The following is a 20169-nucleotide window of genomic DNA, read 5'->3' on the forward strand; positions in this document are numbered from 1 at the left end:
CGTGCCGTACCTGTACCAGGCGAGGCCCCGCTCGTAGTTGCGGTCGAAGAAATGGGGCTCGGCGCCGACGGCGCGCACGTCGGGGTGCACCCGCAGGAACTCCAGCAGCGCCCGCGTCCCCCCCTTCTTCACGCCGATGATGACGGCCTGCGGCAGCCGCTTGCTGCCTTCCCCCAGCAGCGATGTCAGGGTGCCGGGGGTCCCCGCAGCGCTGCCCCCGCCGCCGCCGGAGCCCCCCGGGCGGCTCCTCCCGGCTCCGGGCATCATCTCCGGGCCAGCCCCCGCCGCCTCCTGCCGCCGCCGCCGCTGCTGCTGCTTGAGCCGCTGCAGCAGCCGCTTCCTCCTCGCCGCAGCCGCCTGCCAGGGGGGCAGCTCGGCAGAGCCCCCAAGGTACCCCCCGCCGCCCCCTTCCTCCTCCTCCGAGGCGGCGCCGGCTGCGATGATGGGTCCGGGCAGGGTCTGGCAGCGGTCGGCCAGGCAGTAGAAGACGTAGAGGGACATGAGGAGGGAGCAGAGCATCACCAGGAACTTCTTGAAGATGCTGCGGGGCAGCGGCTCGGCGGCGGGGGCTGGCGCCGAGCTCCCGGCCATGCTCCCCCCGGGCGGCGGCCGGGCGCCCTGGCCATGCTCCGCCGCCGCCCCGCAGCGCTCAGCAGCGGCGACAGCGACAGCGGGGGGGGGCCGAGCCCCGCAGCATCCCCGCCGCCCCCCGGGGCTCGCCGCGGAGCCGCTTCAAGGGGGGCATCCCCCGTTGGGGGGGGGGAGAGGAAGAAGAGGAGGAGGAGGAAGGAAGGGGGGGGGGGGGATGCTGCTGCTGCCGGTGCCGCCGCCGCCGCCCCCGGGGCCGGCCGGGGAAGCGCTGCCGGGGTGGGGGTCTCGGAGCGGGGCCCCCACGTGCGGTGCCGGCCGCGGCAAAGTTCGGCCGAGCCGGGAGCGGGGAGGGGAAGGGACGGGAGGGAGCCGAGGCCAATGGCACGGAGGGGGAGGGACCGGGAAACGCCCCCCCGGAGGGACGGGCAGAGCCGAGCCGAGCCGGGCTGGGCCGGGTGGGCGCGGGGAAGGGGCAACGCCGGATGGGTCCCCCCGTGTCCTCCCCACCCATGTCACCGCCAGCCCCGGGGGTGTCCCCCCCTTCCTTCCCCCCCCCCCCCCCCCCCCCAAGGGTCACCGCCAGCCCCGCTCGGCAGCAGTGGGATGGAGCCAGGCTGTCCGTCCGTCCCTCCGTCCGTCCGTCCGCCCAGGTGCTCGGGCTGCCCCCGACCCCCCCGACCCAGCCCAAATTCCCGATTTTCCCGGCTCCTGCCCCCGCCCTGGCGCACACGGATCTTCGCTGTGCCCGGAGCAGCCCCCGGCAGCCTGCCAGGGGTGTAAAGCTCCCTCGGGACCGCCGGCAGCCCAGCACCGGACCCAAACCCAGCTTTTTCCCCGCTCACATCAGCAAACTGCCCGCAGCCTGGCCGCAGGACCTGGAGGAAATTTCCACAGCCCCATCGGGAGGCTGCTCTCCGAGTTTTCTCCTCTCTTTGCTGTCCTCCGAGAGCACGTAACACGTACGAGGAGCTATCAGCTCCGTGCCTCGGCTGCCTGCTTCTAAGGGCTTCGTTATTTCATTGCCTGTGGGAATGGCCTTTTAATTTGAAATGTTTGTCATAGATTATAGACTTTTTAAACAAACTTGCACATGAAACACTTGACTTAGATCTTTTTTTTTCCCCTCTGTTTGGTGTGGACCTAGCTAAGGAATTAAACTTCAACCGCTTGGAAGCAAAGCTGGTGTATCTACAAATTATTCAATGAAAAGAGGAAAAAAATTGCAATGAATAATAATCAGCCATCTGCAGAGCTGGCTGACTAATAAAAATGTGTTTCCAAATAGTAAACAGGCCAAAATTAATAACAAATGCTATTTGCAATGAATTATTCTATTAGATCTTCTCCCAACTTTATGACATTTTTCCTCTCTAAGCAAAGAAACTTATCTCGAATGTATGGATTTCCAAAGCCATACCCACCCCAGCTGCACGGCAGCCAGATCACTTCATCTGAAGTTCGTGAGCCCAATTCCAACCGCTGTGTCTGGAGCCCTCACCATACCGCAGTGTTTCAGGTATTTCAGTGCTTCAACATGTAAGTAGATGCCTGGTGTGATTTACAAAAGGCTATAAGCAGGTTAGGCCCCTAATACCTCTAGGCAACTACTTACCTCATTAGGAACCTAAATGCCTTTATAAGTCGGGGCTGTGATCCCAAGCTCATTGAAGTCAATGAAAAGACTTCGCTGACATCAATGGGCTTTGGAGCGGGCCCTGCAGAAGGAATGCGATCAATGGAAAGTGCTCTGACTTCTTCCTGCTGCTTATTACGATGCTCCTTTCTGGACACTTAGAACAATGCTCCATTTTCAGTTTGAATAAATGGTCATTTCCAGCAGAGGAAACAAGAAGGGAGATGTGTGGGAGCGCCGTGTCTGCCACGAGGCTGGGGCTGTGGCGCAGGACTCATGGTGCCTGCTGCTTTTCTCCTGCATTGTCCTGGAAATATGGGTGAGAATCTCAGCTTTCCTTTAAAAAATCACCAGTTGCCTAGGGAAAAGAGGACCAGAGTCTATTTAAAAGTTTTAGTGTCTAGAAAGCAATAAGCCAAATATATCTGTATTTAAAAGAGCCGCACGGTATTTAAGGCAATCTTGCGATTTGTTTCAGAGCCTGACTCATCGCTCCTGCGTGCTGGGGCCGAAGGCACCGGGGGCTCCAGCAGCCACTCTCCGACAAGGAGGATGCCTTACCTGCTGGGAAGGGCAAGCTGAAGAAATCAAGAAGTTTCCTGCCTTGTACCCCACGTGATTGCAGACTCTGCTAGCACAGCTGCAAACAAGAGGCTACTTGGAGGTTTATTTGCAGACCAGTTTTGTTCTTAGTTTGGGATGAGTTTCTCTTGGTACCAAGGCCCTTTGCTGAATGATGTTTGGTAAAGGTAGAAAAACTGAGCGGATGATGTCTTCATATCTGCTTCTGAGAATTTCCACCCTGATCTGTTTGGCCCTCCTGCCACGATAACCCCCTGGGGCACAACGTGGGGTTTTTTTAGAAGCTTGGAGCAAAAGGTGCTTTTCATTTTACTCAGCCTCTTACACAACTTCACATTTTTACAGCGGCCTCTTTCCTTCTCCCTTAAATTTCTCACCCCTTGACCTTTCCACCCATTTTAACACTGTTCACCCCATCCCATGCATGCGTGGCTCCCTGGTGCCTGTGGTCCCCGCGCCGGTGGCCGCGTGGCAGAGGCGAGCCCCGGTCCCAGCGGGCGGCAGGGCTGCTGCTCACTCTGGCACAGGGATGGTCCTGGCAGCTTCTCCCCTCCAGTCCTGTTTGCACTCGTTCCTTCCACTGCTTGGCTGTACTTTTCTTCTTTTATCTCTTTATTATTGTATTGCTCCCCGCCTCGAGGGACGCCCTGCTGCACGAGTTGTTTCTGGTGCCACCCCTGAGCGTGAACAGGGCTCTTCTCCCAGCTGCTGCCAAAATCTCCCTCCACCACCAGCAGCAGCCCGTTCACGAGGCTTCCTTCCTGCAGCTTGCCCAGTTTGGGATGCCGTTCCCCTGGGGTCCCCTTGCGGAACAGCGAGTAGGCAGACCTGCCTGCCGGGAGAGCCTCTGCCTGCGAGTTCTCAGCCCTGCCTGGTCCTCTGCCCCTGGGCAAGCAGGAGCTGGAGACCTGGCTCTCAGCTCTGGGTATTTCCAGGTGCTCCCGTACGACCAGCAGGGCTCAGGAAAAGGCTTCAAGCCCGGATGCCTCCTGAATGCACAGCCCACGCCAGCCCCCCCGGCATGGCTGTATTTTTTCCCCTTTCCCACTGACCCATAGCGTAGATGGGATCAGGGGTTAAACTGGGAGTGTGGTGGAAAAGGGACTGGGGAGCCCGAGGCGAGCGCAGCTTAAGGAGTGATTATAAGGTCTGGAGGCAAAGGGAGCCGCTGCCTGTCAGGGAGCTGCTCCCGAAGAAAACATCCCATTGTAGCGGGGAGTGGACTTTGGGACAGGGCAGAGCAAAGCAGATTGATAACCAAGGGGCAACATGACCCCGCATGGGCTCCCACAACAAAAGCCCCTTCATCTACAATGAATGGGAACAATAGCTAATGGGGACAGGCCCGCAGCAGCCTGCGGGTCCTCGATCCCAAAGGAGAGGGAGGAGGTGAGGGAGGGTCCTGTCGTACCCAAATCCTCTGTTGATCTCAGTAACCTCCTGCGCTTTCCTTGAATCACATGGGAAGTTCAAGGACTTCTTGCCTTCAGATTGCAGGGACGCATATTGTCCCCGATAACCGGTGGGACCCGCAGCCCCGGTGCCAAGGATGAGCTGCTGCTGTCCCAAGGAAGCCCTGGGCAGTCCCCAGCCCAGGTGGCAGCGGTGGCAGGAAGGATGTTGGTCCTCATCAGGGTGCTTTCTGGTTCCTGCGCAGGTTCTGGTCCCACCAAGCCTTTTGGGGCAGAATACGTGTGAGCAGAGCCTGGCACATCGGGACGCCAGCCAGATGCTCCCCTAGCCTTAAAGAAAGGATTTGTGGTTCTTCACCTGTGGGCTCCTTAGGGCATAATAAAGGGCAGTGTCTGAGCCGTGTGGTGGGGACATCCCCAGGGGAGGCTGCAGTGGGCACAGGGACCGGAGCTGCAGCCCCCTGAGCATCGCAGTGGTGGCTGGGCAGGTAGGGGTGGTGCTGGAGATGTGCAGGAGAGCTGGGCAGTGTCCTCAGCACTGGGGGCTGGCAAAGGTGCCCTGAAGTATTCAGACATAGGCACTGAAAATGTGGGGACAGGATTTTTTTTTTTTTTGGACAAGTGGATCCACAGGGAATGTCATATAGAGCAGAAAAAAAAGAAAAAAAAGAAAAAGAAAAAAAATTAGTGGGAGTATATTTATCCTGCACTCAGTTAACCTGACAAAATGACTTGACCCATTGCAGAATATCGAATGCCCGCCCCCAGAAAGCAAACAGACCTGTGAGCAGAAAGCAGACGAAGTCTTCCTCCTGCTTTGGCTGAGTCAGGAGGCAACAAATCCAATACCCGCTGCTTGGCCCTGGCACCGGGAGCCAGCTCCGTCCCCCTTGTATCTGATACCTCCTCCCCAGCGGCGGTGGAGACGGGGCCAACTTGATTAGGGAGCTGGCAAGGGATGTGAGGACATCTGGGAGGCCTCGGGTCGGAGCATGAATTAATAAGAGCTGGTAAGAGGAGGAGGCTGAATGGGATTCGAGGCCCTGGCAGGAGCTCGGGGAGCCCCACGGATGGAGAGGAGGGATGCTCACCACCGCGATGGAGGGACTGTGCTGGTGCACCACCACCTAGGGGGGCAAAAGGGTTGACGTTCGAGTGAGCCCCATTTGTCCTCCCCTGAGATATGTTGGCTGAGATTTATCTATATGATTTATGGGCCCTCTGGGGCCAGCGGGACTGATCCTGCCTCCCACCAGCTTGCTGAAGCTGCAGCACCCGGCTGTGTTTTTGGTGACCCACTGCTGCCTTGGCCCCCTGCTGCCCCCTCGGCACCTACGTTCCCTCCCCAGCCGGTGTGGCTGAGTGCATCAGTCTCGTAACACGGATGAGCTGGGGCAGCTACTGAGACAGGCACATGAGCAGCAGCACCTCCCTCCGTCAGCTGCAGGGTGGGGGGTCTGGGTGCTACCTGGTGGGGTCTGGGTGCTGCGTGGGGGGCGGTTGGGTGCTGCGCTGGGGGATTTGGGTGCTACCTGCTGGGATCTGGGTGCTGCACGCAGAGGGTTGGGTGCTATATGGGGAGCTTGGGTGCTGCTTTGGGGGGTCTGGGTGCTGACGTGTCCATGGCTACAGACTGCGGTGTGGGGTATGCTATTCAGGCAACCCAGACTGTTGGCTTTGTAGCCCAGCTGGCAAACCAAACGGATCACCAGCTCCCCAACGTCACCAGTGCTCCTCAGCCATTGCAGGCAAATATTTACAAGAGCTCTCCAAGGGAAACCCATAAAGTGTTCCCTGGTATAGCTTTCGGAGCATCACTCCAGACAGCTATATTAGCTGGAACATGAAGTAGTTACACTCCTGCTGCTCTTCCTGGGCTTTTGAAACAGATACTTGTCTCTTTTATTACCTTTGTTTGTGTCTCGTTTTATTTGTGCGCTGCGTGCTTCGTTGTGCTGGCTTTGGTATGGTTGTGACCGGCTACGGCTTGGAACAACAATAAATACCGTCTGGGCCCTTTGTACTTTTTAATATTATTCCCCACTTAAAAAAAAAAAAAAAAAAGCCAGACAATGAAAACAATACAGGGAAAATTAAACCCTAAATCTGCATTTATGGTTCCGTATTAAACACACAGGGAAGGCTGTTTTCAAACTGTCAACAAAACTTTTTTTTCTTCTTTCTTTTTCCTATTACAAATGTGTTTTGGGGGAAAGTGAAGAAAGTTTTAGGGAGAAGGGTTGGCTTTCAAAATTTTGTCTGCGCTGGCAACGTTCTTCTGGTCCAGGATGGGCTTGGTGGCTGGAGGAAATGACCGCAGGGACCAGAGTGGGGACGGGAGCTGCCCGTGCCAGTGTCCTGGCTTCATTCATCCTGAGAGGGCAAGGCCTTCTTGCTCCCCAAACCCTACCCAGGGGCACTGAAGTTAAGGGGAGACTTTTTAATGACATCACTGGATATCGAGTGATGCTTGGAGAGCATCAAGGGCTGGGACAGGGCAGTCGCGCTGGACAGAATAGCCAGAGGACCATAAGCTGGGCTGGAATGACGTTCGGGGCCATGAGTCCTTCACAGGAGGTTTTTGGGAACAACTCGTCCTTTATACAGCGATGGTATGGGGAGGGGGAGGATTGCCCTTACCTTGTGACCCCTTGAAACCCCCCAGGAGGCCCAAGCCCTGGAGATGCCAGCACCTGGGCTGGGTGGCAGGGTCTGTCCCCAGCCGTGGGGACACGGCGTGGCCGCAGCTCTGCACCCCGGCTGAGCGGCGCTGGTGACAGCTCCGCGTCCTGCCTCGGCTGGGCTGGGGAGAGCGCTTTAAAAGGAAGCAAAGCAGTAACACAACATTAGTTCCTGCTGGAAGGGTGAATGAGAGACGCGCATTCCTGCCTTGTATGGGAAATTTGGCCCGCTGACATCACCCCGGGAGTTTGGGCTGAATTCTGTATTCTGAGCATCCCGTCCGCAGACGGAGCGCTCCTGCTAGGCGCTGCTGCAGGCGCTGCCAGCTCGGGGACAGCTGAGCTTCAGCTGCGGGTGAAGTCATGCCTGGAGCACTCCTGGGTCTTCCATGGGTGATAGGCAACTGCTAAAACCGTGGGGTGGGGGGAGCCTGCCCTGTTGTGCACATGTCCAGCGTGTCTGTCCTACCAGCTGCAGCCAGCCCAGCCCAGGGAGATGTGGTCACCTCCTGGGCATGGTGAGAGGGGCCAAGATGAGGTCAGGTTGGTCTGAACCTGTTGGTAACCTACAGCATCTCCTCTTGGCCTCCACAAGCCATGCACTAAGCAGGTATTTTATTTGACAGCCTCCAGCCTTCCCTTTCCCACCCTCTCTGCTCCCTCCTGGCTTCCACCTCTGCCCATGAGCCCTTCACGTCCCCCTGGGAGCTGCTGGAGGCACCAGCAGTGAGGCTCTGGGAGCACTCAGTCTCTGCTAAAGGTGGGAAAAGCTTGGCCTTGAGGTTCCCCTTCATTTAGTGGTCTTGTGTCCCAGCACAGAGGTCTCCACACAGGTAAAGAACCAAAAAATGAAGCTCAGGATCCCGGGTGTGTGCACAAAAAGATGTTCATGTCTGTGTGTGAGCAATCGCACTGGGTGCATGCACAGGCGAGCAGCGGTATGGGCGTGCACAGGGCTGTGGGGGTGTCTGCATGTTTGCAGTGTGCAAGCTCTACCTATGGGCATGCCACGCATATTTTTCATTGAGGGTTGCGTGTGTTCATAGGCTTCTCTGCACGGATGTTCACAGAAAAACGGCCTCGTGTGCATTTTTCAGCACACACCCATGTGCATAGAGGTGTCCCAGCAGTGACTCGGTAGCCAGGAGGGAAATGGGTGAGGGCACTGAGCATCATCGCGTGCTGTGTCACTGCCAGACTTTGTTTCCCCGTCCTGAACATGGGCGAGGGGCGGGAGGAGGTGGCAGCCGCGCCGAGCTCCTCGCAGCCTGGACGGGGGCAGCCACGCCATGGGCTGTGGTTTTGCCTCGCCGGCTTCTTTGCGTCGGTGGATTTTTTTCTTTCCGTCTGCTAATATCAACAAAACCTGCCAGGGCACCTCCTCGCCGGGGCTCCCTGCGAGCGAGCGCGACATACTTGGAGCATGCAGTCAGCTTTTCCAGCCAGTCCACACGGCCGGAGTAAACTGTCTAAGCACCGTCAGAACCACTTTATAAACTCAGGATGGGGAGGAGATGATGGATGGCTCCGCACTGGACATGACACAGCTTCTACACTTCCCTGTATTTATAATATTTGTGTATTGCCCCTACCTCAAAGCTTGACAGGGCTGGTCCCATTCACTCAGAGATATGAATTTGGCACAGCCTGACATAAACTCCATCGCTTCGGGCCACCAAGGGAGAACCATTGTTATAAACTTTCGCCCCTCTTTTCCCCCCTTCCAGTCGCATTATTTCTTTACAAGCCAGCAAGAACAGAACCAAATGTTTCACATCTGTTCTCACCGCCCGGCCATTTGCATGAGAATTGTGCTTGGGGTCTCCACGAGCGCCGCGCGCCGGCCAGGGGCCGGAGCCGGGCACCGCAGCCCCGCTGCTCCTGCCAGATGTCCGGGCTGCGCACCAAAGGCACGGGCCCTTGGTTTTAACAAATCACCTTCTTTCGGGATCTAAGCGCTCCGGAGATGTGTCGACTGCTCTTTTTTTCTGGGTGGTATTGTGGAGCTGGTCCTCACCCCCGGGTCAGCCCTTCGAACCTCCTGTTGGAGGGGCTTGGTGGTGCTGGTCTCGCTTTCTGGCCTTGCCAAGGGCGGGCAGCGCACTGGGGATGCTGAAGGCAGGGGCAGCTCTTGTGCAATCCATCAGGAATGGTAATTTTCATGGTAGGTCATCACCTGCAGGGGTTCAGCACCACCCGGAAAGTCCTTGAAAAAGAGGCCCCCATTTCCCAGGCAGTGCCCGTTTTAAAGACAACAAAATTTTCACTACTCTGCTCTCTCCCTGCTTGCCAAAAGCATCTCCTGCACGCCTGCTGCCCCCGCAGCCCCTGCCCTGCCCTCTCCAGGCCAACCCGGCCCCTGCCCCTGCTCCAGGTGCTGGGGCTGGTGGCGAGGTTTGGGGCCACCACTTTCAGGGGCTGTTTGTTCTCTTCTCTGTCGGGCTGGGCATTAGGAGATGGCTGACGCAGCGGCGGATGAAAGGCAGTGTTGATGTAAGCTGCGAAAAACTGCTTTGGAAATTCTAGCAGAGAGTGTAACAGTTGGAGCCCCTCTCCTCCAACCGCACAAGCTGCTCTGATCCCACTCCCAGTTTAGCTGATGCACTATCAGTCTTGTAAGCCCTGGGATTTTTCTGAGGAAAATGAATGTGTATGGAGAAGTTTTCATGGCTCCATGGCCTGCAGGGCTTCTCCGGTCCAGGGCTGTGGCTCAGCCCTGGCATGGGAGATGCTGGGTGGCTCTCCTGCTCCTCTTGGGGGTTGTGATGTAGAGCACAGCCCCCATGTGCTTTCAGCTCCATGTCCTAAATACTTCGAGATGGGAATCATGCCCCATAATGAAGATTATCCCAACTAGGAGTTATGAGTGCAGCCTGCTGGGTCTATTCACAAGGCGGTCTGGCCTTGGGCTGGCAAGCTGATGTTTGTGTGCTGGCATCTGAGCCCTGTCCATGTGGTTTGTGATGGTTCCCACGAGCTGGGAATCACCCCGTGGGGACATTCAGGGAAGGCAGAGTGGCCCCAGGGGAACCAGCACCTGCTGAGGTCATGATCCCCAGCTGCAAAATCCTCCTTTGGTCCTTTCCAAGCATTTAACTGCGTTTTGGAGGGCTCCCAGCCACAAAGGCCATACAGATTGTGCATCGATCCGGCTCCCTTAGTCAATAGGTACCATGACTGTGAGTGACGGGCAGCATCAGGAAAGCCAAGTGATGCAACTGTGTGTTCAGCTGTAAGACGTGGGACAGGCAAGGCTGCAACCGGCATTGACTCTGCAAGCTGTGCACCCAGGGGAGGGGAACATCTCGGCCTGGAGCACGGGTTGCTGACAGCACAAGGGAGAGGGGACAGGGCAGGGACACAGGCCACCTCCTCGTCACATCCATTGATGCTCATTGAGTGCAGAAGGCAACGGCTGCTGCCACGGTGTGTGATCCACCCTGGAGGGCTCGAGCAGGTCGGACCCCAAGCCCCGAGCTCATCTCTGTGCCAGGCTCCCCAGTCATCGCAGCGGGCAATGCCCCACGTCCCCACGTGTCCCCAGGTCTGCACTGCAGGCTGGCTGTCACCAGCAGCAAGGGTGCACAGGCTTTCTGCTCCAACCCGAATGCAAAGAGGAATTAAAAAATGTACACCAAGGCAGCGGAGGCATTTTGGGTGGAGAATTCCTGGTGTGCGGCACCTGTGGCCAGCGGCGGGGTCATCCTGGCATGTCCCTCAGCTGTGCCCTTCACTCCCAGCCAGGCCACTGGTGAGACGTGTGCTGACCTTTAGGGACTGAGTATTTTTTCAGGCTGCTGCCTGGTGGGCCAGGTTTCTGGCAGGCACCCGGGGAATCCCTTTGAAGCTGACATTTTTCAGCAAATCGTGTTTTCTGCCTTGCATTGGAGACACGGGTTCAGAAAGGCTCATCTGCACTGCCAGAGCCTCAAACAGCTCTTGGCTTGTGTGTGAAGCGTTGCCAGCTCCAAAGGTTCTTGTTCATGCTCAGCCGGGTGTATAGGATGGCACCGAGCTCAGGGCACAGGACAGTAAGAGTCTGGTCTGTTTTGCATCTTTGTGCCTGCAGCAATGCAGCAGGACCAGCCCTTCTCAGTGCAGCTGTCCTGGGGTGATGCTCAGAAGGATGTGGGCAGGCCGTGGCAGCACAAAAGCAAGTCCTTGTGATGTCTGGAAGACCACTAAGAAGGCTCCAGCAACGTGGCATTTCCGCTGGTGCCTTCCAGCTCCCGGTCTCTGTGGTCCCCCTTGGTGATTCAGTCTTTTGTCACGTTGCAGCTTGGGCGTTGGGAGAGGGGTGGCTGTGGGCGATGAGGCTGCAGCTGCCGTGGGGCTTCACCTCCCTGCGCACAACTGCTGCAAACTCCCTGTGCCAAGAGAACAGCCCCGTCCCCCACCTGTCCCAGTCCTTTCTCTTTCAGGTGGTCTGCATTTTGGAAATCCTTCTTGTCTTAAAAGAAAAGCAGTAGGAGCATCAACAAGAGCCACCTGCTTTGTATTCATGCTGATGGTGATGCCTCAGATGGCCTCCTGGGACCTCAACTCCTTTCTATTGAGCTTCCAGATAGAGTAGACACAGCAAACTGGGAAGCTGACAAATGTCACAAAAGGTGTATATCTGTGTAAAAAAAACAAGGCCGGTGGGTAGATACTGATGCTGGCTGGCAGCAGGAAGGAGGACGTGCAGTATGTACTTGTGAGCACAAGAGGGAGAGCAAGGAAGGAAGAGAGATGAAGGACAGGAATGAAGGAAATGGACTTGATACCTGTTTGTAAACTAGGTCAAGATTAATAGTGATTTGGGTAGTCTTGGATCCAAGCCCAATTTTACAGGTTTTGCAGAGGCATGTAGAGGAAAGACAATTCCTGCCTGGAAGAAGGAGTGGCCGATGGCCCTGCTCGGGTGGTGATTTATACAGTTTTCACTTTACACACGCCATGAACCCAATTTCCACCTAACCACATGAGTGAGGATTTGCAGGCTCTGGGCCCAGCAGGTTAAATCAAGGCTCTAGTCTAATCCTGCTTATGACAGTCAAGGCAAGGGAAAAACCAAAACAAAACAAAAACAAACACACACGGACAAAACCCACCCTGACTTGTGAACCGACTATTTTTATTTCACTGCTTTACATTCTATATGCTTTACACTGCCATTCCCTCTCATTACGGTACTTGAGCACACATGAAAATGATTGCTCCATTGGTTGAACTGATCTAACACAAGGGATTCAAAAGAGATGTGAGCTTGAATGCTGGGGCTGGTATTTTGCAAGCCCAGCTTGGTGTTTGCTTCCCAGGCACAAGATGCTTTAGAGACATTGAGCAGCAAGTCTTGTAAAAACCTTTCTGGAAAGGGCGCAGGGATGGAGCATGTCTGCTGGTGCCATGGGGCTGGCGTGGGGCAGTGGCAGCAGAGCCACCCCCGTAGAAATAGGCTCCCGAGGCTGAATTCGCCAGGCAGCGGTGTGCTGGGGATCCTGATGGGGGGTTTTGAGAGCTATTTAGCGGCACTGAATTGGGACTTGAAGCAGAATTAATTGAGCTCAAATTGCATCCTCCTAGCCATCCGCTAATCTGCTCCAGCAGGAGGATAATGACATCTCGAGAAACCAGCTTCAAAAATTGAAACTTGCCGAGTTTTAATAAACGGGCTGCTTAGAGAGAGGATTAAAACTTGCATATAAAATATTGCAATACCAAGACTTCTGTTCACATGGGAGTCTTTTGCCTCTAAATAGATGGAGGGGAGTCTCTGGAGAATTCTCAGACTGCATGCACTCACACATACACACACACACACGCATGATTACACACCCAAAAGCACACAGAACCAAGCTGCTGTCATGTCCCCAGATTACTTTTCTTAAATCATATTTATTAGTCCTAGGCAGTTCTTCGCGTGTGGGAACTTTAATAAAAGCTCCTTTCAAGCAAAAACCTCAAAATGCTCTGCAAACAGCAACAAATTGTGTGTCACATCATCCCTGGTGACATGGGGACAGCACTGCAGCTTCTGGGAAGTAAGTGGTGTGGAGCAAATGCCAGAGCTGAGTACAGAAACCAAAAGTCTTTTGAGCCCTGCACCCTCTCCCAGTCTATTTATTTTTTCCCATTTTCAGTGAGGTCTCTGTCACTGACAAAATGGGATTTTTGCTCTGATTGCAATGGCAGCCATTTGGGAAAATGCCCTGTTTGTGGTGCAAGCATGTAGCACAGTGGGATTTTCAGGGCACCCGACCTGCAGTCGGGTTTGTGGCCTTCTCCTTCCATCTCTTGTCATAACCAAGAGCAAATGGCTTGGATTTCTGGAAAATCCTCCCCTGTGGCTCCCATTTGGGTGCAGCTGGCTGAAAGTGCTGAGTGCCTCAATGCTGCCCGGCTCCTTTTGCTCTTCTGCTCAGGGTAACTCCCTTTGCGCTCCCTTGCTCATCCCCGCAAGCTTCCCCTTGCTTCCCCACCTCTCCTTTTTTGCTTATGTCTCTGCGTTAATCTAATAAGAAGGAGAAGAGACTCTCCACAGAGTCTTATCCATCACCTTCAATTTCCATTTTATTAGCACGGGTACCCACAGCAAAGCAAATAAACTGCAGCGGGTTGTTCGCTCTGCTGCCGTCAATAATATTGGCATTGCCACTGACCCAATTAGGAGTGTTTGCCGGTGTTCAGTAATAAGCTCAGACCTGGCCCGAGGTCTCTGTCTTTCACCGGGTGGCTCACAGGCCACTATGAAATATTTATGAACGATCTTGGAAGACATCTGCTATTTTGCTGCTGATGTTCCCGGCGAGCGGCCAGCCTGGGGAGTGCACGCTGGAGCATGGGCACCAGCCGATGGTGAATCAATGGGAAAATAAACAAACGTAGGGCTCAGCCATGCCAGGCAGCAGGTCCTGGCCGCCCCTGTGGAGCACAGACTGTGCTGGTGCAGCCGTGGGTGGCTGGAGAAGCAGCACCCGGTACAACATGTCTGATGCTGACCAGGCAGCGCTGGGTCCCTTCCCAGTACTATTCCTAGTGGTGCGTGCATATCCAATGGGGTGGGTGGTGGGACCCCATGGGAACTGGGCCCATCACTGGGGCTGGTTCAATATGGGCTGAGGAGAAGCCATGGAGATGTTCCACCTGCCTTGAGCTCAGCCAAGTCGCCTGGCTGGCCACGGAGTGGATGTCTCAAATCTCAAAATGTCCTGAATTATCCAGCACCCCAAAAGTCACCGTGACTATCTGAGCACCATCACTCAGAGAGGATTGATCTCACCTATTTCTAAGCATTTCACTGGGTCCCCAAAATAGATATTTATTGCTCTGGGCTTTCTCTACAGTGTGCAGTGAGCAATTTGCACATACATGCATTCCTCCATGCCTGAGGTGGGAATTTCACTTCTGTTTCTCTCTGGGGAGCTGTGCTCCCTGCAACTTCCTGAGGGCACAATGAACCCCCACCCCCCCCGGCGCTCACTAGGATCCAGAGCTCACCAAACAGCTCGTCGACTTTGTTAGTTACCCAATGTCTGGTCAAAGACTCTCCAAAAACTTCCTACCTCATCTCTGGTGGCCTCTCCATCACACCTAGTGGAGGCTGACAGCTTTGGCATGGCCCAGAGCTGAGCATCCCCTGCTGTCCTGCCTCCCCCATCCCTGCACCTCCACTGCTCCCCACTGAACCCACAGGTGACCATGGGCTTTAACCATGAGATCTTCCAGCTCCACCACCCTGCTGAGCTGTTGGAGTGAGCTCCGACCCTCGGAGTGAAGGGCTGCCCAGCAGGGAGGCTGTGGGTGCACATAATGGGTAAAAGCCCGGCAAATGCCCCAAGTTACAACCTTCCTACTGCAAGGAGAAAACAGGTTGGTGTAATTTGCACAGCAGCAAGAGGACGGTTGAATTTATACCACATCACTCCCCTGAGTGCAGCTCATTCCCTGGAGCACCTGGTACCACCAGTGCTTTCTCCTGAGACCCTATCCACACCCCCTGAGCCTCCCCACACCTTCTCTGAGGTTGTGCTGGAGCTGTCAGCAGCAATCCTTGTTAGGAGTTAATGACAGAGGTCTGAGTCCCCCCTCTGACATGCTGGTGATACTTTCAGGGACGTGTTAGCTTGCCATCGGTAAACCTGTCACCACCACGCCTTGGAGAGATGCTTTTCTGCAGGGTGAGCCCTGGCAAACCCCATGACGTGAGCGGAGCAGCTTGGGACAATATCCTCAGCAGCATAAAACGCAGTTTAGCTGCAGTCTCAAGTGTGGAAGGAATAAATTGCTGATGCTGGAATGAAGATCAAGCAAAGACCCACGAAGAAGCACCCATCTCCAGCCCTTTGGACTGACTCTCCCCTGGGGGCTGAAAGCCACTGGGTTAAGGGCCTCTCTGGAGCATCTCTCCACGGCCAGTTTTCTACCCAGGACGGTGGTGTTAAAGATGCTCTTTCCCTTCCTCCTTAGCTCTATCTATCCACACATTGTGGCTTTGACTGAACCATAGAGTCATAGAATGGTTGGGTTGGAAGGAACATTAAGGGTCACCCAGTTCCAAGCCCTGCCATGGGCAGGGACCCCTCCCAGCAGCCCAGGCTGCTCAGCCCTGACTGGCGCAGGGAGCTGTGTGTGTCCATCTGTCTGTCTGTGGAGGCTGCGCCTGGAAAGCCTTTGGCAATGCCCTTGGGAGTTGTGTATCTTCAGCACCCACCACTGAGGGCTCTTCTAGCCAAAAAGTCTGGAAAAGAGAAAAAAAAGAAAACAGGAACAAAGGAGGAAAACCCCCCTGGTCATGTTCCAGGCTTGGCAGGAAGGACCCACCACTGCCCCCCGCTCCCCAGCCATCCCGAGGAGCTGTTTTAATTAACCCCCCTGCAGACCCTGTCTTGCGTCTGGCTCTCCAGCAAGGCACTTCCTCGTGGTGATTTTGCTCGCAGCGGAGGGTGCCGCTGCTAACACTTTGTTCTACCTCGAGTATATGAGGACAAAAGATAAGTGGAAATAGTTTTCCACTGAAGGGCATCAGTAAAATGTACGAAAACTGCCTGTCTCTGGACCATCTGGCTGCTGATAATACAATATTAATAACCACACTCAATTAAGCCAGGCTTCCCTTGGGGAGCAGGGTTTCAGTTGGGCAATGTCACAAGAACTGATGTAATCCAAGTTGTGATGCCACCGATAGCAGCTGCCCCAGGAACCTGGGTGCCCGGGAAGGTGTCCAGGCACCCTCAGCTCTCCAGGACAGCCACTGCCACCAGCAGATGCTTTGTAAAGATCCCTGAAAGAAGTGTTTGAGATGACTTGCTGGTGCTTGATGAACTCAGGCTTGATGACCTGCTTGATGATCCCAAGTTGGGCACCAGAAGCCCCATGGGTGAAGGAACTATGTAGTGGGACAATGTGCTGAGAGGTGATGATGGGCTCTCTGGGGTGCTGGAGGGGGACCTGGGTAAATATGCAGGGGGATGGGAAGGGTTTGGGTTTTCCACTCAGTGGGAATTCCTGAGCTGAAGAGGACAGCCTGCGTGGAGATCCCTTGGTATGAGTATGGATGTGCCTGGTCACAGCTGCTTCAGAGAGACAAATTTTTCCCTCCTGCCATCACTTACAAAATCCCTTTCCTTCCCCCCAGGCCAAAGGATTTTCTCTTTTCCCTTAAGGTTTCTAAGGGGTGGAGGCTTGTGATTTGACAGGAGTTAGCAGGCAGGGGAGGAGCCACCCAAGGAAGAGCTCCCTTCATGGTAGGGACATTTGTCACCTTCTGTCGCCACCCAGCCATGTTCCCCACCCCAGTGCAGCTGAGCTTTAACACATGGCCTGTCCCTTCGCAGAGCTCCCACTTTCCATCCAAAGCTCTTCAGAACTGCAGGATCTTCTCCTGCTGCAAGCTGGATTTTCTGCAGCTCTGGAAGGGGTTCACCAAAAAGCCACGGGGAATTTCTGATATCTCCATTTTTACCAGGTTTGTCACAGTTCCAAATGCTCTGCAAAAAAAAATGAAGTTTGATGGCACAGGGACATGAGACTCAGCAAACAGCAAAAGGTGAGGAAAAATCACTGAGTATTTTAATGTAATTCAGTGCACAGCATTTCTTGCTGCTTCTACACTTGGAGTTTCTTTGGCACCATGGAGAAGTGGAGGCAGAAGCTGACAAAACGGAGATTTATGAGTGGGGTGAGAACCCTTCCCAATGCACTCCTCATGGGGCAGCCTCATCCCTTGGGATGCAGCACGAGGACTCCCCAGGGGAGCTGAGGGGACCCCATTGCGGGAAGGGTCAGACAGCTCATGTCCAGCCTCCGTTTGGCAGCTGACCCTGTGCAAATTGATCTTGTCCCGCTTGCTTAATTAGCCTCTAATCGCATGCTTCTGAACAGAGGTGCTCTCCCTGTGAGCGCGTACAGCACCCAGTGCAAGGAAGCTCTGGGCGTGGCTGGAGCTCTGTAATGAAACCCAAATAAACAGTCAATGGGTGGAAACAAAAGAGCAAAACCAGTCCAGGTGAGTCTTCACAGACACCAGTTTTTCAGCAGGGCCTTCCAAGGGAGCTGAAACACCTCCTGAAGTCAGGCCAAGGAGCTGTTAAAAAGAAAAAAAAAATAAAATTGCTTACATTGAAAATATATTGTGTGGTTCATTTAACAATGGTTAAAGCAATTTAGAGACATCAGCAGGATCAGAGCAAGGGATTTGCTCTGTTTGATCAGACAAATAAGCCGTGATGCTGGATGCCTTCAGAGGTTCCAGCGTTGGGTTTCCTTCCGAGAGCCCCTCTCTGCCCTACCCAGAGCCCGGGCACGTCCTGCGCGGGCACGAGCGCTCCTTCCCACCTCCCCAGGCAAGCTGCTGCCGTCCTGCTGCTGCTCCAAGGCATGAGATTGGATTAGGCTTTTCTTAACTTGCCTCGCTCTGAATGTAGTGTTGCCAATTTGTACGATTTTATGCCAAGCCTTGTGATATCTGGGATTTTTCCTAGAGCATGAGTTCCTGGAATAAAGTGATTACAGAAGAACCTGATCTTTGCCACGGTTAAAAAAGTACATTCCTATCCCTCGTTGTTACCAGAAGGGTTGAGACAGGAAAGGAAGTGCATGTGAGGGGGAGCTAAAGGTTCCTCTTCTACCACCCACTGATCGACCTCTGAGTGTCTGGAGCAGTCCCAGTCAAATTTACCTTGGAACTATGGATAAATTTTCCACCAGTCCAGAGGATTCAAAAGGGAGCCTCCTTTCTGGACGGGTAACAGGAGATTGTCAAAATGCCCCTGCTGGTCCTGACCAAGTGGATGTCATCCCATGTCCTGTCCCCAGGGCAGTGGCACATCCCCAGGATGCTCTTGCAGCCTCAGTGGTCAGCTCAGGGACCACCCATCATTAGACCACCTCCTGCAAGACTTAACGGTGCAGTGACAGATACACACATGCTCAGCACATCTGGGTGACAACACACATCTGCCCAAGGCTCTTTGCTGCAGGATCATCCCCTGTTCTGGGAGGGTAAGCCTTGGTCTCCTCCAATGAGGGCCACCTCCACGTGGTTATGAAGATGGAGAACATCTGCAATAAGCTTTATTTCTGATGAGCTTACTTTGGTGCTTGCTTTATACATCCTCTTTCTCCTTGTCTCACCATTAAATGAAACGCCCTCTTATCCTTTGAGATGAGCACATTTTTACTTGACTCAGAATCCCTTGGGTTGGTTTTGGGGGTTCAGCATCCACTGAGTCAGTGACCTGAAAGATTTAAGCTCCTCGTCACCAGCTTGCTCTGCTACTGCTATCTTGAGCCCTGGTGTCACACAGCAAATGGACAACAGCAACAGTGGAATCCCATTTAGAGATGAACCTTGTTATTTTTATACCAATTACGAGGTTATGGATCAGGCTAAAAGGTGTTTAATATGCTGTAATATTTAGGCACACTTGGCTCCCACGTTTATTGGGGCTGTTTGTAGCAACATGTACTATGTGCTCACTGTGGAAGTATGTGGCACGCACACAAAATTGGTGCAGATGTGCTGGGAAGCTCCAAGGAAGCTGGGCTGAGCTGCAGGGCAGGGAGCAAGGGCTCCTGGCTGCACTGAGGGCAGTGCAGAGAGGAGAGGAAAAGGGAGAAAATCCTACCTGTGGTGTCTGCTCCACTCAGCTGCATCTTACTTACTTACTTTTTTTAGTGTTTTCTTTTGAGGGCTCGAAATCCCATTGCACAATATTGTAAAAATGTCATAAAATATTTTATTGCATCGCACAACTGAATTGCTGCCAAAAGCCTTAACCCCTGAGTTGCCTCCTTCCTGCGGATGCACAGTGTCACCAGGCAGCAACGGGCTCACTTTGGTTTGTGGCTGAATTTTCAGGAGGATGGAGGGGGTTTAGGGGCTTAGATGTGGAAGCTGCTGTATCACTGCTCCAGGGTGATCTATTAGTCTGTAAGACTGATGGCAGGTAATTCAGGGCCTTCTCGTGCCTCTGCTTAGGGATTTTGGCTTGATTAGAAATAGAGGTAAGATCATTCCTGATGCCATCACTTGTCACCATTTCCCAGCCCTGCAAATACCAATGGAAATGTGATTGCTGCTCTGCAGACACAAGGGGTGAGCCCCATCACTGTGTTTCATTCTGAAACCATCAAACAGATGTGGAAAGGACACGGAAGCAGCTGGTGTCAGATCAAAAAGCTGTAAGGGGTAATGGACCAGCTCTTCCAGCAAGTTCATGGGGGTGCTGTACATCAGCCCTCAGGAGGCTGCTCAGACAAGGCCAACATGTGATTAGGAGACTCCTGTTCCTTCGAGCAGCCCCAGAAGGAAAACCTGACCCCTTGGAGTGTGATCTAGCTCTGCCCAGCTCAGCAGAAGGCTAGGCATTCCTTCAGTTACCCTCACCATCCCCGGCCATGTACCAGGCTGGGACAGAACCTAATGGCCACCTGGCTGACCGATCCTTGCCTCGACAGACGCTGTCGTTATCTTGGGAAATATTTCACATCAGCTGGAAAATTCCAGCGAGCTGGGGAGGCTGGAGGCCTCTCCTCCTGCAGATGTTGGGTCTGCGCTTGCCAGCAACCAGATCTTGGCCGGACTTTGTTATAAAGAAAGAGAGAAAATTAGCCAGCTGTTCTCAGTGGAGATTTTCATCTCTTTTTCTGCCTCTTTAATCAAAGAAATAACAACTCCATGAAAGGCTTGGACAGAACTTTTTCAGCCCCCGTGGGAAATCCCTCCTGCTCAGAGGTATAGACACCAGTTAATTCTCACTTAAAACATATTTTGAGTGGTACTTCTTGG

At 54.1% G+C, this 20169-nt stretch overlaps 1 protein-coding gene and 1 long non-coding RNA gene across 2 annotated transcripts in view; one reads left to right on the forward strand and one right to left on the reverse strand.

Moving 5' to 3' along the window:
• Positions 1-1711, reverse strand: part of LOC308179824 (heparan sulfate glucosamine 3-O-sulfotransferase 3A1-like) — a 31749-nt gene extending 30038 nt beyond the window's left edge. The window contains exon 1 of the mRNA XM_080560560.1: positions 11-1711. Coding sequence (XP_080416686.1) covers positions 11-591 — 581 coding nt within the window. The 5' untranslated portion in view covers positions 592-1711. The remainder of the gene's footprint in view (positions 1-10) is intronic.
• Positions 1712-2115: 404 nt separating this feature from the next.
• LOC308179827 lies at positions 2116-5584 on the forward strand. Its single transcript, XR_013940609.1, has 2 exons — positions 2116-2543; positions 2703-5584. It is a non-coding gene; the product is annotated as an uncharacterized lncRNA (long non-coding RNA).
• Positions 5585-20169: the final 14585 nt, after the last annotated feature.

This window comes from Anser brachyrhynchus (assembly GCF_964034855.1).
Source record: "Anser brachyrhynchus genome assembly, chromosome: 18".
NCBI lineage: Eukaryota > Metazoa > Chordata > Aves > Anseriformes > Anatidae > Anser > Anser brachyrhynchus.